This window comes from Oxyura jamaicensis, chromosome 4, assembly GCF_011077185.1.
Source record: "Oxyura jamaicensis isolate SHBP4307 breed ruddy duck chromosome 4, BPBGC_Ojam_1.0, whole genome shotgun sequence".
In the NCBI taxonomy this organism is placed as follows: Eukaryota; Metazoa; Chordata; class Aves; order Anseriformes; family Anatidae; genus Oxyura; species Oxyura jamaicensis.
In genome coordinates, this window is record NC_048896.1 from 71454722 (window position 1) to 71475266 (window position 20545).

General features: G+C 36.4%; 2 protein-coding genes across 5 annotated transcripts in view; one reads left to right on the forward strand and one right to left on the reverse strand.

Moving 5' to 3' along the window:
- The window catches only part of ATP8A1 (ATPase phospholipid transporting 8A1), a 104154-nt gene extending 89828 nt beyond the window's left edge, over positions 1-14326 (forward strand). For all 4 annotated transcript variants that reach the window (XM_035323386.1, XM_035323389.1, XM_035323385.1 and 1 more), the window contains 4 exons: positions 2343-2431; positions 2822-2914; positions 8988-9079; positions 9728-14326. In XM_035323386.1, the coding sequence (XP_035179277.1) occupies positions 2343-2431; positions 2822-2914; positions 8988-9079; positions 9728-9825 (372 nt within the window). In that variant the 3' untranslated portion in view covers positions 9826-14326. The remainder of the gene's footprint in view (positions 1-2342; positions 2432-2821; positions 2915-8987; positions 9080-9727) is intronic.
- Positions 14327-18050: 3724 nt separating this feature from the next.
- The window catches only part of SHISA3 (shisa family member 3), a 4316-nt gene continuing 1821 nt past the window's right edge, over positions 18051-20545 (reverse strand). Inside the window, exons 2-3 of the mRNA XM_035324404.1 lie at positions 20249-20544; positions 18051-19663 (exon numbers count right to left, since the gene is read on the reverse strand). Of these exons, the coding sequence (XP_035180295.1) occupies positions 19212-19663; positions 20249-20544 (748 nt within the window). The 3' untranslated portion in view covers positions 18051-19211. The remainder of the gene's footprint in view (positions 19664-20248; position 20545) is intronic.

The window sequence follows — 20545 nt, forward strand, 5'->3', positions numbered from 1 at the left end:
TTCCCAGATGACCTGCCTATGTGTAGAGAGATGTGAAAAGTTAGAGACAAAAATGTTTTCTACAGAGTGAGGGGGGAGCTTTCTTGTACAGAAAGGAAGGAAATACCTCTGTGGGATTTTATTTTTCCCCTCTTCGTCCAAAAAATACAAAGAGGCCCTCTGTCTTTAATGCGAATGTCGGCTTTAAATCTTTTAGGTTTGGATTAACTCTGTAAAAGAAAAAAAATCTGACAGGCTTTCAAATATGACACAGAAAAACTTTTTTTTTCCTCAATTCATGTTGTTCATTTGTAAAGCCAAAGGCTGGATGGACTGAATAGTAGGCGCCAGTTGTTCCTTCATTCATAGTTAGCATTACAATGGTCAGAATTAACATCCTAAGACCTACATTATCACTTTTGCTGTTTCACCAGCAAACATTTAATACAGGGTGGCTAATGCAAGAACAGCTCTTTGCTGTGTTCCTATAAATTACCAAAATGTTATTAATAATGGGAAGTAACAGTTGTAATTCCTTCAAGTTGCATTTTTTATGCTTTTTGGTTTTGTTTAGGAAACAGTCTCTCTGAATTATTACTTAATTAGAAAATATACTGCAAAATATAGTTGTGATAGACATTTCCTATTAGCTGTTTAGCTGTTGTTTTAGGAAATTAGTATTTAATCATGTATGTCATAAGTCATGTTTTGCTTATAAAGTGACTGTGCAAATAAGTACTACTATTCTTGAGAGGTATCTCTGATACAGTGGACTACAGCTTTCACAAACCTTTCTGTATAACCAAAATAACATAGAATCAGCAACTATCAACTCAGCTAAAGGCAGACTTCCAGAGTTCTAGGAGGCAAGGGAAATGTTTTCTCCACAACCTGATAAAAAATTTTCCTTCTCTTTCCCCCCCCTTTGCCTTGAAGCTGTGAATTGTTTTTTTTTTTTAACCTGTCACTGCTCAGTATTTATACCTTTGCTGACAGCTGTTGGCAAAAATAATTGCTAAAATCTCAGAGCAGTATCCATGTCCTATAGCTGTCAAAAGTTTACCAGACTTTCAGTTCAAATACTTACTAATACCTTCCAAAGAATCAGTAGGAATTTAAATACAAAGTAAATATAGAGTTTTTGCCTGTATGAGAATGAGATTTTTATTCTGAAAATAATTCATTTTGTTTTTACACACATAACGTACCAAGTATAATTATAAAATATTCAGGGATGTGCATTCAGAAGTCAGAGTTCAGCTGCCACAAGCTACCTGCATTTTTCTGCTTATTGATATTAGGAAAATATCAGATTGTTTATTTTAGCCAGGTACTAAGGTTTAAATTCCTCTAAAAGGAGTTTGTCGCACAGTAATGAAACAAAGATTTCAAAGGTTATCACTGTTGTAGCAATGTTACTTCCAGTCTCTGTGCAATCTAATTTCATTACAAAATTATTTTGAATATTGCCTGTAAAACTGTCTTTCAGCAATATCCTTTGTTAATTCCTTGCATCCGTACTTGTATTACAAGGGTTGTTTTTTTCTTCTAATGTCCATGTGTTACGATATTTGTTTTGGATTTAGGTTTTAGTATGTTAACAGACAAGTTATAAGAAGAAGACATATTTACGTAGTAATACAGGATGGGTTAGAAAAATGGAAACATAGAACTAAGCAGTAGCATGTTTTGCAAGTATTTCACCATGCATTAGCATGTTAGATCTTCATTAACACTACGTTGCATACTTCCTTAATTTATAATTAGTTGTTATATCTCATTATTAAGTAGCTTGTTGCACAGGAACCTGCAGCAGTGTGGGAACAGTGGTACAGTGAGCTCTATTGGCGATAGCTCAACTTCAATCTGAATTATATTGTAAAATGATTTTAACAGTGTCCAGTATTCATAGCAAGGTTCAGTATTCATTATACTTGCTAGGGTTGATTGCAAATGAGAGATTGTGCTGATGATGTATTGACAAAGATTGGGGGATGGGAGTGAGGGGGTCAATAATACTGAGATGTCTATAATCAGCATAGTGGTATAGAGCAGTGTTCTGAAGGGGTAGGTTCTCCCTCTCTCAAATTGCTCAGCAGTGTGATCTTTCTACCAGCTTCCTAACATGAATTAGTGCTTACAGTTTACTGGATTTCTGTATCACGTCAAGGGATTTTAGAAAGGTGTTAAAGCCGTATTTTACATTAGAGGGTCATTTAAACTTGATTTTGATGCCCTCAACCAAGTCATTAATATTTCTATGCTTATTTGTGGTTTTTTTGTTTGTTTATTTGTTTGGTTTTGTTTTGTTTTTTTCTAGTTCTCATCATCACCTCAACACATTTTATGCTTTTTCTTTCCAGGCAGCTATGATGTTCAGCTCTGGAGTATTTTGGATGGGACTTTTATGTATTCCTATGACAGCTTTACTTTTTGATGTAGTATACAAAGTGTGAGTACAGAAATGCTGAGATTTATGGGGAAAAGTACTGTCTTTAAGCATGTGTTCTAATTACTACTATAACAAAAGCAAATAAAGATCATCTCTGGTAATTATATAAAATTGTTTTTCACCTTGTTTTAGACAAACCTAGTTATAAATGCTATTAATTTTAAATGCTTCAGTAATTGTAATGTGTTTTAAAAATAAAATATTTGTGTCTGCTTTGCAAGAGCAGCTGATAAAATTTATTATTTCGACTTGCTTTATCATATTTCTTCTTTTAAAGCTTAATTCAGTTACCTGGAAAAATGGATTTGTATACTGAATGCTTACGTCAGTGCTAAAACAATGTGATCTTTTACTTTCAAAAAGTAAATCTGGCAGTATTTTGTATTACAGAGTAAAAAGAGCTACTTTTAAGACACTGGTAGATGAAGTTCAGGAGTTGGAAGCAAAGTCTGAGGATCCTGGGGCAGTTGTGCATGGCAAGAGGTACTGTAAAAAAAAAATCTTTAGGTCATTGTCTTTCATTTAAAAAATAATAATAATAATGCTAAATATCATCAGACTCATACACGTATCAAAGGCAAAAGGTTATTTTCCAAAATCAAGTAGAATTTCCAAGTTAATAGAGATAAAAAAAAATTCAGTGTAGATATCTGTAAAAAGGTTTCAGGTCTACTCATCCTACATAATTTTTCATATGCTGAGATGATAAAATTTTAATTCTGTCACTTTGTATTAACAACCAAGGCAAAGGGAGTTTAAACCTGCATCATTTACTAATACAGTTATAAATTGGGCCTGAGCATATTTTAAAAAATTAAAAATATAAACAAATAAATAAATAATAACACCTGCCTGATGGAATATTGAAAACAAGCAAAATCTGTCCAGAATCTGATGAAATTAAATAGAACAAGCTGGCATTGAATCTAATGCCAATCAAGAGCAAACAAATTTGACTGAAGTATATGAAGTAACAAATAACCTCATCTTGGCACCCCACAAGAATTATCTTATTGAGCTCCAAGCCAGAAAGCAATATATGCTTTGTGTTTTTTTGCAAAGAGAAAAGTTGTAAAAGAATAAATAACAAAAAAGAAAGCAGATAGTGGTACTAGAAAGTACTGAAAGGGGACCATCTTATAGATGTAGAAGAAAGTAGGGTCTTGTACCTTATCAATGTTCCAAGTTTGCATTCCCAAGACTTCTCCCGTGTTCTCAAAGTCAGCTATTTCCATTGTCTAGGCAGTACGCTATTCCTTCGTCCCACAGAATTTCTTCCACAAGTCTTTGTTATTTAGGACAGAGGAACTTGGTGTTTTCACCAACGATTTTGTAATTATTTCTTAATCTCACAATTAAATAGCTAGGAAGGCTTCATGAAGATCGTTCTAGCTACATGCCTGAATGTCTTCCTTAGATACATTCATTCTCCACTAACTCATTTTTTGTACCTGTATTCTTTGAAGTGTATAAGCATCTGCCTCTCATGCAAAATCAATGGATGTTAGACATCTTAGTATATGCTAAGGATTTATTTCCTCAGTGTTTTCCATTATTTTTGCTGTTTTAATTCAGGTAAAAAAGCCAAAATTTCCTTCTTTAAGGAGAATGTATTTTTTTGTTAAGGAGATGGTCTCATGGACTGACTTACTTATACCTTCAGAAACTTGATTGAACTATTCTAATTTATTTTTTTTAGTATCTATGTTGCAGGAACCTGGGTTAACTAGTTAACACTGCAGAGTAATTAGCTAAATTGGCAAGGAATGTCCTCAGCATCAGTTCTAAATATGCACATGGAACTTGTACATGCCACTCTTGCGTGGCAGCACTTTTTGTGTGAGCCCAGCTAATCATTTTTGACAACCTTATTGTATATTCTTCAGTACCAACTAATATTTTTCTAGTGTGCATAATTCTGGAAGTACCATTCTATATTGTAATAGAAAAAGGGATTTGTTCTCATGAAATGCCAAGTAGCCTAAAATGCAGGCTCTTAGAAGATACAAAACACTGTTTGATTAAGGCGAAACTGAAATAGTAAGAAAGGTAACTGAGGAAATGTTTCACCATGTCTGTTCCCATCTTAAAATACTACAACACAGAATAAGAGGGTCAACTTCCACAAATAACGGGTCAGGATTCTTTCATTGGCTAGATGTTATAAGTAGATGTCATTTGAATATTAGTGTTAATTTCCATGTTATCAGTGAAATATATTAGTGTTAATTTTAATTGCTTTTTTTTCCACTAGAATATATTTGTTTCAGATTTTTAGAGGTGTCTTGACCTGATATGGCACACATTTAAATATGTGGAGCCATCGGGATTGGACTCAATGATTCTTGTGGGTCCCTTCCAGCTCAGGATATTCTATGATTATGTGATTCTATAACTAAGATGGTAAAGCTTTAACCTTTTGATGTTTTCCTACCAGCCTTAGGATGGGAATTTTCTATTTAAATTCCAAATTTGCGCTTCCATCTGTTTTCTTAAAACTAGAATAAAATTGTCATTTAGATTGAAATAATTTAAAGTATTGTTCTTTAAGGATCCTGATTGTATTTTAGCATATGTTTTATAAGCAGGACAGGCTGATACAGTCTTAAGATCTGTCATTCTTCATATTTTACCAGTGCTGATTTGAAAAGGTATTTTAACCATTACCATTGAAGACTCAGGAAGAGCATCCCTGTTGTATGCTGCTTACTAAAGAACATGTAATCAGAATTTTTCCCAATAAATAGCCACAAATAATTTATTCTATTCTTCTGTAGGCAACACATTGAAATTGGTTTTGTCACATATATTTATCCATTAAGTAAAAAAATATCTTGAGCAAGAAAGTGTAGGTTTTACATGATGTTGTAGCTTAGCCTGGCAGGCAGCTAAGCACCACACATTTGCTCACTCCCTTCCCAGAAGGATTTGGGAGAGAATTATAAAAGGTAAAACTCATGTGTTAAGATAAAGACAGTTTAATAGGACAGAAAAGGAAGGGAAACTAATAACAATAAAATGCTGATAAAAGAATATACAAAACAAGTGATACACAATGCAATTTCTTACCACCTGATGACTGATGACCAGCCAGTCCCTGAGCAGCAGCACCCCACCCCTGGCCAGCCCCCACCAGCTTCATTGTCCGGCATGACTCCATGTGGCATGGAACATCCCTTTGGCTGGTCTGAGTCAGCTCTCCTGATCCTGTCCCCTCCCAGCTCCTTGTGCATCCTCAGACTCCTGGCTGGCAGGGCAGCACAAGAAGCTGAAAAGCCCTTGGCTCTGTGTAAGCACAGCTCTGTGACAACTAAGCATCAGTGTGTTATCAACATTACTCTCATCCTAAATCCAAAACACGGCAACGTACCAGCTAGTAGGAAGAAAATTAACACTATCACAGCCAAAGCCAGGACACTGGCTTTTCTAATTGAAAGTAAACTTTTATGTTGGAATAATATTTACTTGAGCTTAAAGAACAGACCATCTTCAGTGAAGTAGCAAATTTATGTCACAAAAAGTATGTTTTTTATAATTAAAGACATTGTAACAGATGCGACAAAGCTTAAAATTGAACACTTAAAATAGAAAGGACTAAAATAAGAGCATATTCTTTGTGTACAATCCATGGTTCAAAAAAAAAAAAAAAAAAAGCTTTTCTGTTACCTAGTATATAATGTTTAAGTTGAAACAACGATATTAATACTTATAAAAATATTTTTATATTTTATAGACTAAAAGTAACATAATGGACAAAAATAACACAAGTAACAGCCCTAACTTGTGTCTTTAGAGATATTTACAACTGCTACTTCATACAGTAATTGTTTTTCATTCAAGCCGCTTTGAATTTATTTTTTTTTTAAACCATCCAAGTAGTTGATCAGGAATATATGAAGTAGTCATTTTTTTTTCCTGTAATTGTATATGACATGTTCAAATATAATTAATATTCAGATTTTCCATATAGGTACACATAATGAGTATAGTCATTTAGTTGCTGATTTATCATTGGTTAATTATGAAAACAAGTTTTCGTGACTTCACATGTAGATTTTTAAAAGTTTAGGATAGCAGCAAGGCAATGCATAATAAAAGAGATTTCAATATTTCCTTGAGTATAGAAATAGAGCAGAATTTAATACCTGAGTAGCTGGAAGCATTTTTGTTTTCCAAAATGTATTTCCTACTTTATTTGTATTTTCTGTAACAGCAATTGGATCTACACAGTGTAAACTTCATTATACATAAACTAACAAATGTGCATACTTTATTTTCGTGTAAAACTTAAGGCACTATTTTCAATGCTTAGCATTTAGGCAATCTGAATATTTCATTCTGAAATAAGGGCATGGGATTATGATGCCAAAATGCTGCAATAGTTCTACTGTGCTTTTGTGCCTACAAAAATAGCTTTGTATCAAAAAATAACATTTGTCAAAACAAAAACAAAAAAAAATGATGTTTTCAGATAATTTTAAGAAAGGTTTCTCAGATGTGTTGCAGAGGAAATAAAGTTGATATCTATATCAAATTTTTCATATGGTCTTTCACCCCTTTGCCCTCCCATTTACGTAAAGGTATTTATTTATTCACCCTGTGTGTCCTCATGGTTTAAACCTCTGTCCTTAAATTGTTTTTAGTAATCTAGTTTACTTTAGTTTACTAGTTGTAGCTCTGAACTAAAAATCTACATTGCCTAGTGGAGCAGTGAAGAGGAAAAATTAAAAAAAAAAAAAAAATACATATATCATATGAAAATGTGGAGAGTAAGATGTATCTCAATACTCCGACCTCTCCGTTCTTGGCATTTTGGCTCAGCAGATGCTGACTGCTTTCCTGCAATTGGTACCTAATTCCTTTTTACAAGAAAGTCCCATTCTATTCAAAACACGGCCAAAGAAGCAGTTTACCACACCCATCCTCTTACCTGTACATTTTACGGTTAGCCTTCCTTTATACGTGTGGGGATGTAGGTTTATCCCTCTTCCAACATAGAAGCATCAGGCTCTGACCTCCTGGCATATACTTTAAACATGAGACTGGAGGGAAACAGAAAGGGGAGACAGACCACTAGTCTCCCTAGTTTAAGCCAATGGTTCAGTTTTATCTAGAAAAATTAAGTGCTTGGTGCAGGAAGAACAAGCATTTCTAATAAATGGTTTGAATGCTACTCTAATAAGGGAAGGAATCTAGTTCCATTCCTACCACTTAGTCTGGCAGGTAGTTAGGGAAGGTAGTCTATTTAGCTAATTGGCAGTAATATTAAGGGGTAATTTGACTGGTCATAACTCACTGAAGTTAGGCATGTGAAATCCATTATACGTGCCACGTCCTTACACAGAGACAACTTTGATAATCTAGCAGAACTAACAAAATCAAATCACTGTATACTCAGAATTAATCAGTAAATTAAATTATTTTTATTAGACCAGTTTACATGGGGAGGGACTGGATTTTCCAGCACTGGAAATGGTTAAATGACAGGTTGGTGTTTTTCTGAAACACAAGCTTTAATTCGCATTGAATATCAAATTTAGAGCAAGAAATTAAAGTGTTTTTGTTGTTTTGTTTGTTTGTTTGTCGTTGTTGTTGTTTTTTAATACAGTCCCTATGCATCTTCCATACGTTACCAAAATTGTGAACTTTCTGTGCTATGGCTAGTTCCTCTGCTACTTATTTAGTAATGCAGAATCCTATTTGAAAGAACTGTAAATGTAAGAGAGATGAACTGCAATGAAACCTGACTCATTCACTACAGTTCACAGGATTCAGCTGTGTCTTGAGCCTCAGTTGGTCTAAAGCCAGCGTAATACTTATTGTGTTTTCTATGTAGGCTGAAATGGAAGGCCTTTTGGATCATATGAGAGCATAATAAACACATTAAAAAAAAAAAAAAGTGTAGAGTCAGTACTGCTCTAGAAAGGAGATGTGCTGAAGTGACCCAATTCATAGCCCATTATTTGGGTATGACCTCCAGAAAAACAAACTCCGGAGTTTCATGGAGAATACACCTTGTTAAATCACTTTTCATGGAAAATATTAAATGTTTTGATATGAAATATGTTTCTGTACACAGAGCTGATAGCAACAGGTGTGACTTTTCCTCCATCTTCCTTTCGTATCCCACTCAGTGGTACTGTTTCAGTAGAAGCTAAGAGCCCTTCTTTCTGTAAGAAATATGGCCTGGCAGTATTTGGCCCATGCTGCTTCTAGAAAGCCAATGCCTTCCCTTTACACCATGTTTCCAAAGGAGTCACACTCAAATATTTACAATATTATTCACTTATTTGTATTGTCAGTGCACAACAGTACTTCAGACAGATGTTTTTCATTTACTGTAACAATTAAAAACAATACAAAGGATCTGGACATCATAATCTGCCCTTGCGCAAGCTTTTGATCATCTATTTAATAATCAATTCAGGCACAGATAAAAATAATTTTTAAAAGATCATTTTTATTTTAATAACTAATTCCTGTTTAACAGACTCAAAGGTAAAAGGATACCGTAATTAGTAAGTAATTTTTTCACACATATCTGCTTTCTTTCTAGCTTAACTGAAAGAGCCCAACTACTGAAGAATGTTTTTAAGAAGAACCATGTGAACTTGTATCGCTCTGATTCTCTGCAGCAAAATTTGCTTCGTAAGTGTTCACTTACAATGAAAAAGTAGTATATGTTAACAGTATGGAAGTAAAACACTGCCTTTCACTGCATTTGTGTATAGTAAAGATGCAGTATCCTAATATTTGTCATGGTGGCTTTTAGTACATCTTTCTAGAATGCACCTTTTAAAATCTCTCTCTTTATTTTGTATCACAGCTTTGGATAGGACTGTTTTTTAACATCTTAGCATTATCTTTAACAAATGAATTAGTCAATAATTTTTTTAAGCCTAGTAGATTTTTGCGGTTAATTTTTCAAACATTAAGCATCTTTAAGTTGTTTTAATTCAGACTGCCTTCAGAAAAAGGAAGACGTTTGGAATATAAGTATTAGATACTGTGTTTGTGAGAACTGGCATTGTGTGTGACCATGTTCATATTTAAACGTAAACCGTAGACTATATTCTTTGCCTGTGGTTAGGATTCTATTCATTCCTAAGAGACTTTGCTTTTTTACAATTGCAAAATTATGTAAGAAAGAGTGTAGGTTTTCTACCTACTAACAGCTGAAAAGAGACTTATTCTTCTATATTGGTCTTCGTTAAGTTCCTTTCATTAAAGCTTTAAAATATTGAGGATTATGTGAAATCCGATTAAAACTTTTTCTATTTTGGTTTGTATTTGCAGATGGCTACGCTTTCTCTCAAGATGAAAATGGAATAGTTTCCCAGTCCGAAGTAATAAGAGCATACGATACCACAAAACAAAGGCCTGAGGAATGGTGAAGGAACACAGCTCAAGATTTAGGCCTCATAAGTTACTTCTGTGAGACAGACTACTAGATCTTTGCTGGGTGCTACAACCATGGCCCAGTTATCAGAGATTTTAAGATCTATGATGATCTTATTCCATAAAGTTTGGATTTGTGTATTCAGTAGACATAAGCACTGTGCAACTATACTGTAACACACCATCTCTAAATTTTTTAACAAGTATTTGCTTAGTCTTTGTAAGCAGATTGGAATTTACCTTGTATCTTGCCAGCTTGCTTATTTTACAATGAAGTTGAATCAATACTGGTCATATACTTGGAAGGTAATGGTCTCATTGCTAAACATGCTTTACATTGACAGACCATTATCATCTGTGGAGGTTTTTAAGTGGTAATATATTTAAATACAGTTGATAACAAGCCTTTGATTTCAACAAGTGCTGAAAAAATAGTATCTTAATGGTGTTCACTCACCTTCTTTACGAAAGATTTTGAGTCAAGATGTTTATAGATATATGTGTCAAACTAGCCTATAAACGTTTGCCAAAGAAGTTCCATAAATGTTTTCTGTTGTCAGAAATAATTTGAAAGGAAACGAACTCCAGTCCTGATTTCAGAACTGCATGCTTGAGTCTCTGCACTCAAGAAGAAAGATTTACCGTGCAGTGAGTCTAATTTGTGTGGCCTTGATGGCATTTGCTTTCAAAACTGCAAGTATTGCACCCTTGGCCTTATAGAATCTTTTCCCTCATTTTCATTTAATAGTGCATATGTTGAAAATGGATACCACCTTGTAAAATTGAGTGCACATTATTTTTGTTCAAATTTTAAAGAATTGCTCTGCCTTACTTCCCTCCATCAAACTTGAATTGTTTTTGCAATGCTTATATTTGGTAATTGTATCTGCTTATACTGTAGGTTCAAAAGAAAGTTTGTTTTAATTTACTTTTTAAACTTAATTACATTTTCAACATTTTTATACTAAAGTAACACATACATTGAAACAGAGCAAACCATGCCCTTCAGTAGTGTGATATGTACTGTTTTATTTGCACTGAAGTCACTTCCTATAGAGATGTGAAATACATTGCAGCAGCCTCTTTAGAACTTAATGTTCAAGCAGAATACCTATATACTCGCCTTTAATTAAAAAGAGAAGGATAGTGACTGCAGAAAAAGATACTTACGTTTTTTATTTAAAAAAAAGGGGGGGAGGGGGGGTAAATTAAAAGTCTCTTACTAGGAAAATTGTGATGATAATGTTTTTAAGTAGTAAAAGTTGGTATCTCTAAGCTTACCACCCAATGACCATCAGGTTTCAAATAAGAGAAAGCTACTTTTTCATTTGGGAAGTTAGTTAAATCTTGTAGCTTTTTAGTCCATGCTTAATTCTGGTTTAAAAAGCCACTGTAATTGCATCTAGAATACATTATTCTGTAGTAACAGGTATTTTATTTTTAATTAAATTTCAGTGTATTATGTAGAAATGACAGGTTTTTTTCCTTGAATGGAGATCAGCTAGGTGGAAAAGCAGAACAATGACATCCTTAGTGATCTGCTAGATTAAGATTTTCCTCTTTGCTCTCCAACTCATCCAGTTTCAACTTAAAACTAACAGGTTTTCTGAACCTCCCTTGATCAGTCTTACTAATTTTTATAAAACCATTTACTAAAGGTGATGTTAGCTCTTTGCCTTTCATCTAAGCAAACACTTAACATGTAATGTTATTGCACCGTCCAACTTTCCTGTGCTCCATTCTAGGAGAAGCTTACAAATATAGATGAAAACCCCAACAAAAGACACTGTATGAAAGTACATATTTAGGAAGGCGTATCAATGGGAAGGCAGTCTGCATTTCATATGCATGTTATGCAATGTCTTCCTCACGCTTTCCTGGAGTGATCTCTAAACAGAAGAGAAAACAGAAGACATAGGGACAAAGGGGACGTATCCTACTAGAAACAGTACTGCCAGTCAGTCATGCAGACAAGAACTGCCTTCAGAAAAGCCATTTCAGGCATAGATAAATAGATGGATCAATATGGGAGGGGCAAATCACTTGACCTAAGGCAAGAAAAAATTTGGGGGCATGGCCCTTTCCTAAAACGGGGGTCCCTATTTTTCTGTCATCGAAGGGACAATGACCAACTTCAAAACATTTCTGAAATTAACCATGACACTGTTGTTCTTTTGTAATCTTTCAGTGTACTTAACTCATAAAATGGTCCAATCCATACATATTCTCTTTCTGACTATTTTTATATTATTTTTCTGTTCTAAATGATTCATTTACTGATTTTGCAGAAATTATATGAGGACGAGAAATCCATTGCAATGTATTGTGACAAAATTACAGGAACACACATTATTAAAAAAAAAAAAAAAAAAAAAAAAGGCATCTCCCAGTTGTAAAAGTTTGTTGAAAATGACACTATATATATTAAGAAGAAAAACAGTTCTAATTTAGATGGTGATTATTTTTTTTAAGGTAGTGTAAACTTATCACAATATTTCATCCTTACGTCTTTATAGAATTGAAAGTAGTATTTCACAAAGTACAGTTTTCATTTTAATTTTTTGTTTCTTTCCCCCTTGTCTCTATACTTTTTCCACAAGCCCTATGTTATTTATTGTCTGGTGATTAGTGATAGGAAGATACTGCTTCATGGAAATAGTAAAAAGACAATGTGGCAATTCTACCGTGTTTTTTTGATTTTTGTAAACAACTTAATTTTTTTATTTTTGTAAGCATCTTAATTTTAAAATATAAGATCATCCTAGCTATGTGTGCACATTTTTAAAATCAGGTCAGGTATACAATATGCACTTTATTTTCTTGTTAAGTACACATTAATATAATCTATTATCATCTGGTTCATACATCATATCTTTGTTAAAGTAAGGGGATTGTGCAGATGTTTATTGAAAGAAAAAATAGTTTAGGCAAAAATACTTATAAGGATGCATTTGTTCTTATTGTTTAAAAATTCAAATTTGTATTAAATACAGAATTCACGTGGAATTTTCCATCTGTTTCATGTGCACTGTGTAATTACAAGTTAGTATTAAAAATTAAACATCAAAAAGTTGAAGCAGTGCCACTTAGAAATCAGATATCTTCTATAAATACTGTTGCTTAATTATTTTTAAATATATATATATATGTGTATGAGTGATTCAAAAGAGTAACAGGAAACAATTTTAACAAACCTATTGATAATTTGTATTTGGAAAATTTTCTTGCCAATTCCTAATTTTACACTTATTTTTGCAAGGCAGTTTCAACAGATTTATACTTGAACATCATTCTATTTGTATAAAATAAATAAAGTATTTTGAAACACTGAGAGTTAGCTGAAGATTCCTATATGTCAACATACATCCATAAAATTCTCTGTGTTACAAGGATGCGTATAAAGTGTCTTAGGACATTTTCATTATGTTTAACTCCATCTCCAAGATTAGTATCTTGGAGTATGTGTTAAATTTAAGGAGAGATGTTGTTTCCCTTTTTTCTTCCATGTTGCTTAAAGCACTTGTAGTTCTGATGAATTTATCATTCTGTCTGCATGAGGTGATATTTTTCAGTGTTCGGAGGCAATGCATGGTTGTTTCTCTTCCTGTTTTTTAATGCCTTTGTTAAAAGTCTCCTCATAATATAGCCAGAAGCTAGCGCTCTGTAAGCAAATGAGTTTGTCAATTCAACTTTCTTGGTACTGGATGTTTTCACTGGTAGCAAAACTCAACAAATGAGTTTCTCCTTCCCCCCTCTGCCCTCGCTCCCCCAGTTTGTTCGCTGTTAACCAATAGATCTTCATTAAACAAAGGAATATTTTAGCATTCCAAACCTGGTTCCTGCTTATGCAAACCGTTACTCCCATAGGCTTCAATTGGAGTGTTTGTAAGTATAAGGACTGCTCAGCTGAGTAACGATGTGCTAAGCCGGGCACTTTGGAGGGTTGGGACTTTTGGAAGGTTGCTTAAATAAAAGCATTTCCGTATATTGAGTGATTTTTGTAACTGCAAAGCTGCAACCAGAATCATTTTTTTTAGTCATATTTTATGGTGTTTCTTTATTGTAGAATAGAAGCCATAAATGCACTAACATTGTTTTTTCTACTTCAACTTAATTTTTCATTAAGATTTTCAGTGTTTGATATGTATGAACCGCTGCAGAAAGCAGTCACTATGTACAAGCAAAATTTGCATTCAAGGTAAAGTGAGGTTTTACAGCCCCACTAAGCCATTACTGCTGAAATTCTTGTGGAAATTATGAAGCTGCATGAATGAAGACTTTTTGAGTCGGTGTTTATGGTAGTTTCTCAGGTTTAGTTTTAACTGGATGTTAAATGCACTGTGTTTTATAAATAGTTATTCTCTTTTAGTAACACATTCAGTTCTATGCAGTGTTACATGTCACTTGGCATTTGGTGAATGTGCATGTTTTGAACTGCAAATTTTAAGTGTTTTGTCTTTTAATTGTTAAAAAAAATGAATAAACTTTGCCATTAAACGAAAACTCTTAGCTGAAGTGATTGGTTGCAAATGCCAGGGATTGCTTTCAAAGAAGAAAATGCATATGCCATCATTCTTGTTTTTAATTTTTCTAAAATGAGACATTTCAGAAGTAGCATTACGTGAGTATCAGAGACTACTTATGTTACTTTGGTAAACCAAAAAGAAAAGTAGAAAAATGTTGTTGGTTTTTTTAATAGTTACTTTCAAATGTCTTGTTCAGTTCTCATGTGAAGTCCAGAGAGACATTAAAGCAAACAAGCAAAAATGGAGCATGGGAGCCTGCAATTTAGTGACTTGCAGCAGAGCCCTAAGATACTTCTGGTGGTGATGCTGTATTTTGAAAGAGAAGTATGCAGTACAAACGTGGTGGAGTGGGAATAAGGGAACGTCATCTCATTTTCCAGGTGACAGTGGTGGACACTGTATCCCATGGTTACAATAGCAGCAGATACTTCGTTTGCCTAACAGTGCCCACCCACAGAATAAAAATCAATACAGCCAAAGCTAAATAGTGTTTTGGTTGTAAGTAAGATGACTGATTCTTTTTATACACTAGGCAATTAATTTCTTGTAGGTTTTGTGTTCTGTGTAGTTAGGCTTAATAATGGACGCATCTTTTAAGCTGTTTCATGATGCCAGTCTTAAATGGTGGAGCTGGTTTAAGGAGATTCCACCTCTCAGTATGTCAACTCTGCTATGCTGACAGTCATAAAGCCATTCAAATTATTCAGGTTATAATCCTTATAATGATTCAGGTTCCCTTTCAAATCCCTACCCTCTTTTCTTACAGAAAATGTTAGTTGTAAGCAAAATCATTTCACTAACCTGACTTACGCGACAGCCCCCTGAATTCACCACAAGTCAGATGGAGAGAATGAAAAGAAGAGAAAGGCATTTCTTTCTAGCTCCATGAGTGAAGATAGCATACCACGGAATTACAGCCTCAATGTAATTGTGAATCAAAAACTTTGTATGAACATGTAGCGGAGCAGCAGTCCCCTCAAAAGCAGGTCTGTTCTGCGTCGCTGTTTAGCCTGCACAACACATCACAACACACGGAAAAACGGTGCCAAGGACTGATTTCCATATCTTCACTGTCAAGCTTTAATAGCAGCAATGAAATCATTTTTAAATTGTGGTATCATTTTATTATATTCCTGGGGGATTAGTGTTACAAATGGTCCCTTAGTTTACCTAGCCATTTTTGCTATACTGCTTACCTAGCTTCAAATAAAATCCTTCAGAAATTCCTGCCAGCACACGTAATATTTTCCTTGGCACAGAAGGGCTTTGATATGTTTTGGAGATACAGCCTTAAGAAACCCTCAGTATAGGAAAAGGGCTGATCTAATTCACGTCACTATTCATTATTCTTTGCCCATAGAAGGTGTGGGTTTTATACATGCAATTACCAGCTAATCGCAATCACAGCATTTTGTGCATAATGTGTGTGAATGACAATAATCAGTTTCCTGAGTGATTCTTCTTTCATTTTGATATATCTTAGATTGGTGTCACTCTAATAAAATGCGTATGAAATAGCTCCTTGATTACAAATGAAATAATTAAACCTGCACTGTTTAAAAAAAAAATGCAGAGCAGTTCAGCGAGTACTATATAAACCCTTCAAATTGTTTCATTAGCCATTAAAATTGTGTATCGGAATGTCATTTGTGTTCTGTCTGAAAGTTTTATTTTATTTTTTTTCTGTAAATCATAGGAGCATCCATGCCACAATGTCCTTTTCAGGACATTTCAGGAAGGAAGTTCAGTCTTTAAGCTGGAGCCTAAATCCATGCTGGAAATGACAGACGTGGGCGATGACCATTTGAGTCCTTGGCTCTGTATTCTTGCCAATTCCTTTCCTGTCCCTTCAGCTATGTAAGTCACTGTCACTAGCTCCATTAACAGTAATTTACAATTCTTCATGGCCAACCAATTTGCACAGTGCAATCCCCACCCCCCCTGCATACAGGTGACCCAGTACAGCTATTTTAACTTCAGCTGATCCTTCCCCCAGTCTCAGCCCCCCCTCTGCAAGATTTTTTGCACTCTGGCCACCAATCTGCAAAGTGCTTAGCACTCCATAAACTTTTGAGTCTGATTCAGTGGAATTATTCCTGTGTGTCAAGTTTTTCAAGCATTTTTATGAGGTCAAAGACATTATGTGGCATGAGAGGAGGAAGGGAGTTTAAGTAGCTCAGACAGGTCTTCCTGCTAGGTTGAATTCCACAACACATGGCAAAATTTACAGCCTTTACTTGGGCTTAATAATCCCCAAAATTTGTAAGTCTGTATTCAAGTGCAGCAAAAATCATTCCCTATGTTAATACATTAAGAAAATTGACTTTAGAGCCTGCTGCAACTATTACGAAGCCTCGCGTCTTTAGTGTACACTAATAAATTTTAGTAGTCAATGACTGTCAAACTCATAATTTCTCAGTGTGTATAGCACCTCTTTGAGGAAAACACTGAATTTTAGCTATCCATCGCCCGTGTCAGTGGTACTGATGACTAATTAATGCTTAAAGGGAAATAAAATTGTTATTTCCTAGCCAAAATTGATCACGTTTATGTTTCCACCTGTAGTATCTGTTTTACCTTAGTAGATGAAAAATATTTCCACCAAGGATTTATTATACATTTGTAAACCATACTTTAATTAGTATAGTTTAATATCTATTTCTGCTATATATGTGAATGACCGGTATATCGCGAAGGATGCTTCAAAACAGCAGAGATGATACCTACTGCAATATCGAATTCTGGGCTAAGTTTTCCAGAAAGGTATTTCACGAACAGACCCATCGTACCTGAAATGCACAATGGAACCGGGACGTATCCCTACAAAACATCTAAAAAGGTGGGCAAAACTTTACCTGCTCCCTTTCTTGAAGATTGCTTCTAAAAAGAATGGCAAGCACTTTTCAAGTAGTTTGTCAAGTATCTGACATCTATTTATAGATTATGTTGTTGTTGTTGTTATATGTCATAAAACATATACACTACTGTGTATTGTTATTTTAGTTTACAATTAGCAGTTACAACACGCAAGTCAAAACCTATTACTTAAAGCATCATTATATGGGAATTGTCTTTTCCTTATCAACTGTATCTCCAGCATGAATGTCTATTGGATTGTATCATTAATTATGTGATAAAAATCACAATGATAGGGTTTTTTTCAAAGTATTTTTCCATAAGTGCTAAGATACAGATTGCTAGATATTTCCTAAAAAATAATAATAAAATCAACTCTTAAAAATCGATTAAGTATTTCTAAAATACGAAGTGAAATATGTCATAATTCAGACTAGAAGTGCTATAATTTTAATATGCATTTATATGTTAATACGTGTAAAATAGGCCAGCTACAACATACTTCAACAAATCCTATACACAGGGTGTTTTGGGCTCATAAAATAGGAAAACTGATCCTCTGATATCGTGGAGTCTGCCACATAGAATGAGACTGCATTTGTTCAGAAAAATAAGTCTAAAGGGAAGCCCTTTAATGTCTGCACATTTTTCTTGTGTATTTTCCATTTGCTTGATGCATGTGTTTGTTTTAGACACCTTTTTTTCTTCTTCCATTTGGTCTGTTGGCTTACTTGGATGAAGGAATGTAGAAGGGCAAACAAAATTTGTTCCTAAGGCAGGATGTTTTAGATTAAAATACCCAACTAATCAGTGTGGTTTTAACCACATTAAGTTTCAAGTTACATATAAAAAGATATTAATTTATTACCTAGCTATATAGAGAAATTTACATTATATTAAATCTGCACAACAGGTGCACAGTTAAAGATGTAAATCATTTACAAAAGCAAAATTTACTGTTTTTAACAGGAAACAATGCAGTATAGTTACACCAGAAAAGTGAAAATTTGCTCATTGAACAGCATCTCCACAAAAACATTCAGGTGACGCTCGATTCCAACCACAGTTTATTGATACATTTTCTTGATGTGACTACTTAATAATTAGTGTTGTCAATGTTGTAAATACATTTTAAATTACAAGCTTGTCTTTACATTTTATACATGGCTAATTTTACAAATAGAACTTTAAGATCAGTTTGTCCAGCTTAGACGTGTTGCTGAGCAAGAGGCCGACCATAAATACTTCCTTCCGAAGAAGGCTTCAATTCGATGCCATTTTCAGAATTTTATGCTGAGAAGTTATGAGCGATATTACTGAATACATTCTGCTTTTCTCATACATAATTATTCAGCTGCTTGGGATTTGCATGTTTTCAACTAGCCTAATTCATACTATTTTTATCTCAGTTAAAGTTAAGTAATACAGATATGCAGTGTAAGTGTAGGTATATTATCTGTATTTAAAAAATCCCACGCACTTCCATATCTATAGTAAAATACCTCTTCTTACTGTCATTGCTCATGGAAGTGGAAGCAGTCAGCTGTTTTAGGATCCACAAACTCTTCAGTTTAGTACATGTTACTTCTCTGTTACTTCTCGGTCTGACTGCTACTTTATAGCACTTTTCTGATTATTGGGTCCGTGGAATACAGCTGGTTTGTTAACTAAGTTAATATCATTTAGGGTTAAAGCATCATTTATATCTCCATGAAATGAGTAACTTTATCCCAATTTTTTTTTTCCATTTGTCTCTCAATGTGTTCTGCACGCATTAGACTGAACTATCAGATCTGTCGAACTAAGACTGGAACATTTTATAATTCATTTGTAACTGCGATCCAAGCTCAGGAAAGTACCGAAGGCTGGGTTTCTGAAATCTTGCACTTTTCAAGGGCAACTCACCCACGGGAACGGCTCTGACTTCTGGCATCGCTTGCAACACCCGCAGCAGCAGGCTCTGTGCTCCCTAGGGCTGCATCACTCCGTGGCGACTCCTTTCAGCTCTGGCCGAAATCAGAGCAGCTCTTCCCAGCGAGGGCAGGCTCTGGCTGGAGCGGGTACCCAAAGTACGGCGGCGACACCAGAAATCCCGACGGCTGGTTCATGTGGGCGGCGTGGGCTGGCTGGAAGCAGCCAGATGTGTAGGGCGGCGGCGGCGATGCCACAAGGCACCCCGGCTCTGGCCGGGCAAAGGAGAACCTGCGAACCGAACCGCTGGCTGAACTGGAACTGGTGGCCGTGCTTGACTGCCTTGACGGCGTCCTGAAGCTGGTCGAGGCCAGGATCATGGGAAGAGTCTCGGTCTGATAGCTCCGGAGAGAGAAGCGTATCGGCTGCGAAGGCTGTTTAGGTCTTAAACAGGTGCAGCAATAAACCGCCACCAGAGAGCCCACGATAATGAAGGCGATAAATATTGATCCGACTATGAGGAACGGCACGTAGATGGGCTCTGGGAGAAGAAAGATGAGGAAAAGTGTGAGTGTTAGCCTGTGGAAATAACCGTGCTCTTACTTAGATATAACAGCTTATGGAGCCCCATGTAATTGTCTCCGTCCCGCTAGACACTGAGCCTCCCAGAGCTCCTGATCGCTCTCATTAGAACTAAATTAAAGTTTATACCCTAGGGCCACGAGTCAGAAGTTCTCTGTTGACAGAGTTAACAGTTACCGACGGTAGACGCCGTTTGCCACCGTCTGTTTAGGTTTCGCAGACTCCCACCCCTCTCCCAGTTCCCTCAGACCCCAGAACTGGGGCTGGCGGTGCAGCTGCCTGTAGTAACCAGGCTCGGGTGCCCCAGGTGCCGTTACACGCCGTGAGGTGGCCACAGGCGTGGTCCCACGCCGGACCCGTCGAGGGACCCGAGCACGGCCTCGGGCACCCCGAGGGGGCCCCTCCCGGAGCCCCCCCCCCGGCCCCGCCGCACCTGGAGCCGCGCCCGGCTCCTGCCCTCGGGCCGAGCCGAGCCGGGCCGTGCCAGGCTGCCCCCGGGGGTCCGTCCCCAGCCCGCCCCGAGCCCCTCGGTGCGGGCACTCACGGGCGGTGACTCCCGGGTCCGGGGTCTGCCGGTCGTTGGTGCAGCCGCCCTGCTCCAGGCGGGCCTCGGCGGCGGCGCAGCAGTAGCGCAGCGCGCAGGAGCCGCAGCAGATGGTGGCGGCCGCCGTGTCGAAGCCCTCGGGGCACTGGAAACCCTCGTGGTAGCCGCCCTGCCCGTCCACCCAGCCGTGGCAGTACTCCCCGCCGCCGGGCTGCCCGCCGCCGCCGCCGCCCAGCAGCCCCAGCAGGAGGCAGCGCAGCGGCAGCAGGACCAGCAGCCGCCGCCGCCGCCCCGCCA